Here is a 10,000-nt window from a genome sequence, read left to right as displayed (position 1 = left end):
GTGTTGTGTTATAGTGTGTAGTTTAGTTGTAGTGTGTAGTTATAGTGTGTTGTAGTGGGTAGTGCTGTGTTATATTGGGTTGTAGTGTGCCGCAGTGTGTAGTGTACAAACCTGTATCTCCTTGACGTCCTTGTCATGAAGGTTCTGCAGTGGGTCGATGAAGTTCTGTTTGACCTCCATGTCCAGAGCATCCTTCACCTCCCCCAGCTCCCTCATGGCCTCCCCGACGTCCAGCATCACCACACCTGGACAGAAGAGCAGCATCAACGTCTAACACTGGAGCTGAGACACGTCAGAGTTAAGTTGAGGCAGGGTTGAGGTGAGTCAGAGTTATGTAGAGGCAGGGTTGAGGTGAGTCAGAGTTAAGTTGAGGCAGGGTTGAGGTGAGTCAGAGTTAAGTTGAGGCAGGGTTGAGGTGAGTCAGAGTTAAGTTGAGGCAGCATTGGGGTAAGACAGAGTTCAGACCAGAAAGAGCTGACTTAATACAGAGTTAAGGTAAGACAGAGTTAAGTAAAGACAGAGTTAAGGTCAAACAGAGTGAAGTTAAGACAGAGTTAAGGTCAAACAGAGTTGAGGTAAGACAGAGTTAAGGGTAAGACATGTTTAAGTTCAAACAGAGGTGAGGTGAGACAGAGTAAAGTTAGGACAGTGTTAAGGTCCAACAGAGGTGAGGTAAGACAAAGGTCAGGTACCAAAGCTGGATTCCTCGCCCAGTTCCCGTCCGAAGTGCTGCATGGCGTCCCCCAAAACACTCTCTGCCTGCGGGTAACCGGGACCTTTCTCCTGGCCCCGGAACTTGGACATGGTGCTGATCATACTCAACCTGGCTCTGTGAGCTGGCACACAGGAGAGAGGGGAGGAGAGGAGAGGAGAGGAGGAGAGGAGGAGAGGAGAGGAGAGGAAAGGGGAGATGAGAGGAGAGGAGAGGAGAGGAGAGGAGAGGAGAGGAGAGGAGAGGAGAGGAGAGGAGAGGAGAGGAAAGAAGAGGATGAGAGGAGGGGGGAGAAGATGAGAGGACAGGACAGGAGAGGAGAGAAGAGAGGAGAGGAGTTATAATGATCCCTTTTACCAAGCTGGACAAGCCTCCCTTACACACTATGTGTTGTCTGCATGCGTGCACAAGTCCGTCTGTACGTCCATGTGTTTGCGTGCATGTGTTACCTGGATTTGGTTGAAGGTATTCTGTGGTTTTTGTCATGATGTCCAGAACTGCTCTGCTGGTGATGTCCACCTTCTATAATGAACCATACACAAGACTTAAGGGCCAGGTAAAAGACTGGTACACCCGGACTGAATTGAAGCACCACATCGGCCTACTATCACTGTAGTTCTAAGAAATGAAAACCTTTAATCACACACCAGCAATACACCGCTGCTATTGGTTAACAATACCAGGTGAATGGAGGCATGTCTCTCTGTGACTTTTAGCTTATGAGAACTGTCATGTATAATATACTGGGTCCTTTAGAGTCATAAACTGTATCATTGCGTCATGAAGTGGTAAAATATCAAGTGGTAAATCTATGAACACACGCCTCCACTACAAACTCACACACTCACACACGCACATACACAAACACACAGACGCACACACACACATACAGACACACACATGCACACAGATACCTTTTCCATTTCCTTGAAATCATCGTCAAGTTTGGTCCCTTCTGCTCCTCCAACCTTCTCACTTACTTTCTAGAGAGAGAGAGAGAGAGAGAGAGAGAGAGAGAGAGAGAGAGAGAGAGAGAGAGAGAGAGAGAGAAAATGCTGCAGTTACTGAGTGTAAGAAAGATGATGGGAGATGCAGTTGCCATGGAGATATGGTGATGGAAACACACAAATACACACACACACACACACACAAAGACCCACAAACTGTTTAGTGTGTCGGTATGTACTGTGATACTAGCCCAGTGGTACTGTGTAAGGACTAAGGTACAATGTTGGTGCTGGGTACTTTGTTAGTGCTGTGAAACTGTGTGTATATGTTAGTACTGTGTTAGCATTGTGGGTCAAAATAAGTATTACAGTCCTATGTTCGTGCTATAGCATTATGTTAGTGTAGTATATGTTAGCTCTGTAGTACTATGTTAGTGTTGTAGTGCTATGTTAGTGCTGTAGTAGTTGTGTAGTACTGAAGTACTGTGTCAGTATTGTGGGTCTATTTCGGTACTATGCTACAATGTTAGTGCTGGACCTAACAGTAAACTGGAGCATCACCAAGGAGATTAACGCACAGACGCCTGAGAGAGCTACGACATGTGTTGAGGATGGAGCAGGACCGCTTCACAAAAGTCACCTTAAGATGGACACCACCAGGCAAAAGAAAACCTGGGAGGCCAAAAACCACCTGGCGCAGAACTGTGACACAAGAGCTGGACCAGTAATGTCATGGGGAGAGGCCCCACATGCTGCCAGGGGCCGAATGCAATGGAGAGTGCTCACTGAAGCCTTATGTCCCATAGGGGATGACAAGGAGTGACGTGATGACTCTAGTATCATGCTAGTACTGTATCACTGTGTTAGTTCTGTTTATTAAAAAAACATATATTTTATGGATTGTGTGATGCAGAAAGATATTACCATATATCCATATATCTTATGTTGGTGTGTGGTAGTACGGTTTCCAAACCTGCAACCTGTTTGTTAAACTCAGAAACAATCGTACCATGCATGAACACACACACACACAATATATAGTATATCTGATCAAAGAATATCTGATCCAAGGGGGGGGATTGATATCAGATCAAAGATGGAGGAGCGATATCAGATCAAAGATTGAGGAGGGATATCAGAACCAAGATGGAGGAGGGATATCAGAACCAAGATGGCGGAGGGATATCAGAACCAAGATGGCGGAGGCACATTAGTTCCAAAATGCGGGACATCAGATCCAAGATGGAAATTGGATATCAGAACCAAGATGGAGGAGGGATATCATTTCCAAGATGGCGGAGGGATTTCAGATCCAAGATGGCTGGGATATCATATCCGAATGATGAAGGATTCTGTCAAGAGGAACATCTCCTCGAAAAAGTCTATAGCATGAAGGGGGGGGGGGGCTGTCCTTTATTATAGTACCAAGAAAACTAAGGAGGAAGAACGATGGAGTGAGATGGAGCGGTAGTCAGAGAGAGGTGGCTTTAGATAAAGTACGAGTGCTAGAGAGATAGAGCGAACTAGATATAGACAGAGAGAAAGATTTGAAAAGTGAGCGATAGCAAGAGATAGATTTAGCTAGAAGAAAAGATGGAGAGAGGAAGCTATATGGTAGAAAAGAAGAGTTATGAGATGTGTTTAAAGATAGAGAGAGGCAAGTAATGCTGGGCCAAAATCGATTCCTGTCATATCTCAGTGATTGGTGATGCAAAGGCATCTGAGCACTGTGTGTATGTGTGTGTGTGTGTGTGTGTGTGTATGTGTGTGTGTGTGTGTGTGTGTGTGTGTGTGTGTGTGTGTGTGTGTGTGTGTGTGTGTGTGTGTGTGTGTGTGTGTGTGTGTGTGTGTGTGTGTTTGTGCGTATGTGTGTGTGTGTGAGTGTGTGAGAGAGACTATCATGTTTTGTTACGTAACAATTTACAAGTGACCGTGTCACAATAAGACATGCATGAACACACACAGCTACATTTGATGCTCCTGTGTGTGTCGCATGCATCGTCCTCAAAGACCTATGAATAATGAAATAAACTACCCAGAGCACATTGTGTGGGTGTGTTTGTTCACATCCCACCTATCTTTTTTGTCTTGCACGCATAGGGTTGCCATAACAACCCTGCCCCAACAGATAGAGGTGGGTTTGATTAGGAGATCAAGAGCCAAAGAGACAGAGACAGACAGACAGAGAGAGAGAAAGAGAGAGAGAGAGAGAGAGAGTGAGAGAGAGAGAGAGAGAGAGAGAGAGAGAGAGAGAGAGAGAGAGAGAGAGAGAGAGAGAGAGAGAGAGAGAGAGAGACAGAGAGAGGTAGAGAGAGAGAGAGAGAGAGACACAGAGAGAGAGAGAGAGAGAGAGAGAGAGAGAGAGAGAGAGAGAGAGAGACACAGAGAGAGAGAGACACAGAGAGAGGGAGAGAGAGAGCGAGAGAGAAGGAGAGAGAGAGAGAGAGAGAGAGAGAGAGAGAGAGAGAGAGAGAGAGAGAGAGAGAGAGAGAGAGAGAGAGAGAGAGAGAGAGAGAGAGAGAGACCACATTGTTTGTAGATATATATTTTTTCTAGAATTTCCTCGAGAGTGATGCTTCCTGATTCCCATTGGCTGAGTCACGGTCTTATTGTGATGTCATAACAGCTGCCTGCAATATTCCCACAGAAGTCTTGATGTGAGAGAAACAGCCACAGGTGCCTTCATGCATGTGTGTATATATGTGTGTCTGCGTGCACGCAAGGCCCTGGCAGTGTGTCTGTCTGTCTCATGTGTTATTTAGCCAGGTTACGGAGGTGTCCCCTTTCTGCTCTCTGTCCACATCGTTATCCACAGACAGGTGGCTAATGCTTTACATTACTGTGTACATTTACAAGACACACGCGCACGCACACACGCACACACGCACACACACACGGGCGCGAACTCCACTCCACCAGGAAATCGAATCCATTTAGTTGACTTGGTACCAATTAAATAGGTCTCTCTAAGCAGATCTCTCTCCGTCAACTTCATTCCGTTGTCTAATAAGGCCACCAAACACGACTCTGTCGCGAGCCCGCCAGGTCTCCAGCTTATACCCGGAGGGAGACATGGGAAGTGGGGGAGGAAGGGTTGGGAGAGGGATGGATGCGGGAGGGAGGCAGGGGTTGGAGAGGAATTGGGGGTGGATGGAGGGATTCCCCCAGTGCGTGTATAGTGAGTGCCCATCCACCAGGCAGCTGATAAACGTGGCGGCAGCCATACTGCTTATCGCTCCTGAATCGCTCCTTATTATCCATCGAGGCAACAGCGAGTCTTAATATTATATAACCCTGATATCTAGTATCATAGTATTATTATTATTATGTTATTATACGCTCCACTGGGATCTCCTCCGATGGCTGTTATGTAATATTAACATCCAGGGTTATTTCGCGCGCACACACATACAAACACACACACACACACACACACACACACACACACACACACACACACACACACACACACACACACACACACACACACACACACACACACACACACACACACACACACGCGCGCGTCTTCACGCAGTCATGCAAACAGACGAAAACACTCATGCACGCACAAGTCTTATAAGATCCTGAGAGATCTATGCAAAAATAAAACTTCGGCTGAATAAAGCAATGTCTCATTTGTAATCAGAGCAACAACAGGGTCATATTCTGGACAACGTCTCATGTTTGGACTGTTCTGGACGAATGTAAATACATCTCTATATGTCAACATCGCGGCGTGTTACCTGGGTCGCTTTATGGAACTGTTTCTTCAATCCCGCCACTGACATCTCCTCAACACGCAGTCCTCCGGTCGCTGCACGGGCTCTGAAACGGGATATTGAACGCGCTCTGAAACAGATTTTTTAAGTCCGGCGGGAGTGTTGAACCGGGAGATCAGATCCTCTTCTCGCGGTCGTGTTTCAAGATGGAGAAAGAGGGACATGAACACAGAGGGTGGGAGAGAGAGAGAGAGAGAGAGAGAGAGAGAGAGAGAGAGAGAGAGAGAGAGAGAGAGAGAGAGAGAGAGAGAGAGAGAGAGAGAGAGAGAGAGAGAGAGAGAGAGAGAGAGAGAGAGAGAGAGAGAGAGAGAGAGAGAGAGAGAGAGAGAGAGAGAGAAAACACTGAGTATTTCTGCTATGTTATGTATGACGTCACTGCGCTCGGCAGGACACGTTGTGTTTATGTGCGTGGTGAGAAAAAGGTCGGGGGTTTGAACTGAAATGATCGTCAATAATATTAATAATAATATAGATAATAATAATAAAAAGTATTATGTTCTCTGTAGTATAATGTGCGTTTCCCTTGACATCAACCCCCTTTGAGTTGAATAAAGCACACCAAACCTCACAAATTATATAAGCAATCATCCAGACAGCCCAGACAAGTGGTCTGGACAACATCGATCTCCCAGATCCGGATGTTGTTGATATCAGTTATTCTCATGATATTACAGATTTCAGGACCGTAGACAGCGCACGCCGGGGACGAGGCATTACACTGTCTACCTACTGCCCCCTAGAGGCCAGCCTCAGCTACTACATCTTATAACCATCACCAACTTACCACACCACTAACTAGTTTTATTTACAGGAGGAGAAGAGCCGTCAAACAGAACAGGACTTAGTTGAGGGGAGAGACCTGATTCGACCCTGGGAACAACCCTCAAAGGTATGCCGGCTGAAGTAGTAACATGGTAATTTTAAGAAACATAAGCCTACTTAGTTCTCTCGTAACAGAAGAGTTATCTGAAAGGGATTCGCTTACAGGCTTTGTGTGTGTAAAACATACGAAGTCAATACATTTTTAGTCGGTTAAGCATCTAGTAACATACTTATACTTATTCAGTGTATTGGTTGGTAAGAATTACGTTAGTTATGTTGGTTGAAGGGCCAAAACACACACGGCAATCTGTATCAGAGGGGCCGCAGCTGCTTTTAGATTGACTAATAAGTTCACCTGCTGAAGCTCGAACTAGGGTTAGCGTTGGGAGTTGGTTTGGATGTTGACCACAATGCTTTCCCAAAATGTTTTAATATTCGTACAATTCGTAAAATGCATTCTACAATTGTATTATACAATATTACATTTTGCATAAATCCTCCAAGGTTGTGTGACTTTCTCAGCATGTTATATGTTTAAACACATTTCTAAAGCTACCATATTACACATTATCGGAACTCTTAGTGTATTACACAACATAACCAAATTGAATGAAATATCAATATAGTGCAGATACACATTGTCCGAATCATAGTTCTATATTACATCTTCATTTTTACTATTTTATATATGAGTACAAATATACGCATGAATATGCATATGTATTTATTATGTGAATAGATGCATGAATATTCAAATATAAAAATACATAAATATATGTACATATTTATGTATGTTTGAATTTATTCGCATGTGTTCAGACAAAGCGTGCGTGAGGGCGACTCATAGAAGAGGGAGAGTGTTAAGGGGTATTACAGGAGGTTGCTGACTCGGTAGGATTTAGAGAAATCCCTTCTGACAATAGTCAGCTCCTTCCTCCCTTCCTTCCCTCCTTCCCTCCTTTCCCCCTTCCCTCCTTGCTTCCTTCCTTCCTTCCTGCCTTCCTCACACAGGAAAGGGGGAGACAGATGTGGACAGAGGGGGTGCAAGACACAGACCAGCAGCCAGGCAGGGGGCAGAGTGACAGACACAGGCAGTGATCATTAAACACAATGAAATAGCTGATTGTCTTATCATTCTCTAATCCCTTTATCCTTGGAAGAGAGAGAGGGAGGGAGAGAGCGGGGAGGGGTGAGACAGAGAGAGAGGGGGGGACACAGAAGGAGTAAAGAAGAGAGAGAGAGACTTCTGTGTTGCACCATAGAAGGCCGTTTTCTGTGGATTATAACTTTCACTCACTCCAACTGTTAGGGGAACCCCGCTTGTTTCCATGACGATGGCCCCGACTACGGACAGGTGTAATTAGGTCGCCTTCCCCGGTAACCAAGGTGAGTGATTATCTACGTGAGCGCTCTATTCATTCTGAGAATGTCTTACCATATTAATACCCACATTACAACCGGGTGTAACCTCTCAGCTAACTATTAGTTATTACAATGAGTTACCATATTAGTAACCACATTACAACCAGCACTAACGTCTAGCTAACTATTAGTTAATGCAATGTGTTACCATATTAATAACCACATCAAAACCAGCTCTAACCGCTCGGCTAACTATTAGTTATTGTAATGTGTTTCAATATTAATACCGACATCAAAACCAGCTTTATCCCCTTATCTAACTCTATTAGTTATTACAATGTGTAACTGTATTAATACCCACATCACAACCAGCTCTTACCTCTCACCTAACTATTACTTATTGTAATGTGCTACAATATCAATAACCACATCACAAGCACATCAAAGCACTCACTTTAAGTTGTATTAATTATTAAGGTTACACTTTACATAACAGTGACCTGTTCGTTTTATTCGGCTTATTGCACAGTTTTTCCCCAAATTCCTGCAACGAAAGGATGGACGAGATGGACGAGAGGAATTCTGTTGCGCTGAGTTTTCGGAATGGGCAGTCAGGTCGCACGGCCACTGAAATGGTCTTTTGAGCCAGGAACTGAATGTTTTGTTCGATTCTCTTTATAGGAAATTAGAAAAAGTCGCCGCCATGCCGACCAGGATATCGCCGTTAGATCCCGCCCCAGGGGGGACTCCGCCCACCATCCGAGTGGCTCCGCCCATTACTGCCCTGCAGGAGATTAGGGAGGGGCCAAGGGAGTACAGGTGAGGGAGAACCTGTTGTCAGAGCAACAAGAGTCACATCATCGCCAGAGAGGAAGTATTGTGTTCAGTCCATCATGAAGTGACACACCTGTCGCATGCGAAGTAGTGACATTTAAGTTTCAGCTGTGATTGGACACTACTTCCTGTATATCCCCTGGCCCTGGGATGTGATTGGCTGAGAGCATGCGTTGCGATTGGTAGAGAGATTAAAGCTCTTGTATTTTTCTGAAGGTCACAGAGGGGGGGAGGAGCTGGTGTCCTCTTCAACATCAACAACAGCAACAACAACGAAGAAGAGGAGTAGGAAACAAGCATACACATTGAGGCACACTCTCTCTCTCTCTATCTCTCTCTTTCTCTCTCTCTCTCTCTCTCTCTCTCTCTCTCTCTCTCTCTCTCTCTCTCTCTCTCTCTCTCTCTTTCTCCCTCTCTCTCTATCTCTCCCCCTTCCCTCACTCCCTAACACACACACACACACACACACACACTTCGCGTCTTTCTCTTTCAATGTAACTCACACAAGCACATACAGACATCTCTCTCCCCCCTCTCTCTCCCTCTCTCTTACACCCGACCATATACACATAAACTATTTCTTTCCCATCTCTCTGACAAACACATAGAGACACAAAGAAAAACTCTCTCACACACAACCCCCCCCCTCTCTCTCTCTCTCTCTCTCTCTCTCTCTCTCTCTCTCTCTCTCTCTCTCTCTCTCTCTCTCTCTCTCTCTCTCTCTCTCTCTCACACAGATGCAAACAAACACTAAAAGATGTGCAGACACACTAATCAACAGACTACTAATAAACACATACGCTCACATGACCCCCCCACACACACACACATATGCTTGACCCTTGACCTGTCATCTTAAGGGAGGAGGAGGAGAAAAGGAAGAAACGAGAAGAAAGGAAGGAAAAGAAAGAAGGAAAAGAGAAGAGAAAGTATGTTCCTCCTCTGTCCCTCAGCCACCATCACATAGCCTCCATCCCTCCATCAGCTTCCATTCCTCAGCCTCCTTCATTATCATCCCTCCATCCCCCAATCAGCCTCCGTCATTATCTATCCCCCAATCAGCCTCCATCATTATCATCCCTCCATCCCCCAATCTGCCTCCATCATTATCTATTCCTCCATCAGCCTCCATCATTATCCATCAGCCTTCATATCTCAGCCTCCTTCAGCCTCCACCCGATTCTTTCTGTTTCTATTTCAGAGCTTATTAATGAATTAGTTTAATCTCAAGCTGCCTCTATCTTTGGGAAGATGTGTTTATTAAGTCACATAGGCCTATAAGTAATGATAAGGGCTGTAGGTCAGGCAACGCAGCTATAACAAATCAAACAGATGAAAAACTCCCGCGTGCATTGCGAGGTGTGTCCCGAAATCAGAACAGATGCAAAAGTTAGTTTTAAAAGCCATATTGTACCGTTTGAGAGAAACTTTTGTTCAAGGGAGAAGCCAACACTCAGCGGCATCCCTCCGTTCTTCCATCCCTCTGTTCTTCCATCCCTCTGTTCTTCCATCCCTCCGTTCTTCCATCCCTCTGTTCCCAC

General features: G+C 45.2%; 2 protein-coding genes across 2 annotated transcripts in view; one reads left to right on the top strand and one right to left on the bottom strand.

Moving 5' to 3' along the window:
• Nucleotides 1–5,466, bottom strand: part of LOC130370546 (endophilin-A1-like) — a 9,534-nt gene extending 4,068 nt beyond the window's left edge. The window contains exons 1-5 of the mRNA XM_056576317.1: nucleotides 5,406–5,466; nucleotides 1,627–1,695; nucleotides 1,162–1,234; nucleotides 693–836; nucleotides 112–245 (exon numbers count right to left, since the gene is read on the bottom strand). Coding sequence (XP_056432292.1) covers nucleotides 112–245; nucleotides 693–836; nucleotides 1,162–1,234; nucleotides 1,627–1,695; nucleotides 5,406–5,450 — 465 coding nt within the window. The 5' untranslated portion in view covers nucleotides 5,451–5,466. The remainder of the gene's footprint in view (nucleotides 1–111; nucleotides 246–692; nucleotides 837–1,161; nucleotides 1,235–1,626; nucleotides 1,696–5,405) is intronic.
• A 2,170-nt stretch (nucleotides 5,467–7,636) lies between these two features.
• Nucleotides 7,637–10,000, top strand: part of cnga1b (cyclic nucleotide gated channel subunit alpha 1b) — a 10,062-nt gene continuing 7,698 nt past the window's right edge. The window contains exons 1-4 of the mRNA XM_056576235.1: nucleotides 7,637–7,649; nucleotides 8,307–8,444; nucleotides 8,676–8,744; nucleotides 9,320–9,388. Of these exons, the coding sequence (XP_056432210.1) occupies nucleotides 8,329–8,444; nucleotides 8,676–8,744; nucleotides 9,320–9,388 (254 nt within the window). The 5' untranslated portion in view covers nucleotides 7,637–7,649; nucleotides 8,307–8,328. The remainder of the gene's footprint in view (nucleotides 7,650–8,306; nucleotides 8,445–8,675; nucleotides 8,745–9,319; nucleotides 9,389–10,000) is intronic.

The sequence above is a fragment of the Gadus chalcogrammus genome, chromosome 17 (assembly GCF_026213295.1).
Source record: "Gadus chalcogrammus isolate NIFS_2021 chromosome 17, NIFS_Gcha_1.0, whole genome shotgun sequence".
NCBI lineage: Eukaryota > Metazoa > Chordata > Actinopteri > Gadiformes > Gadidae > Gadus > Gadus chalcogrammus.
This window is presented reverse-complemented; position numbering and strand designations above follow the sequence as displayed.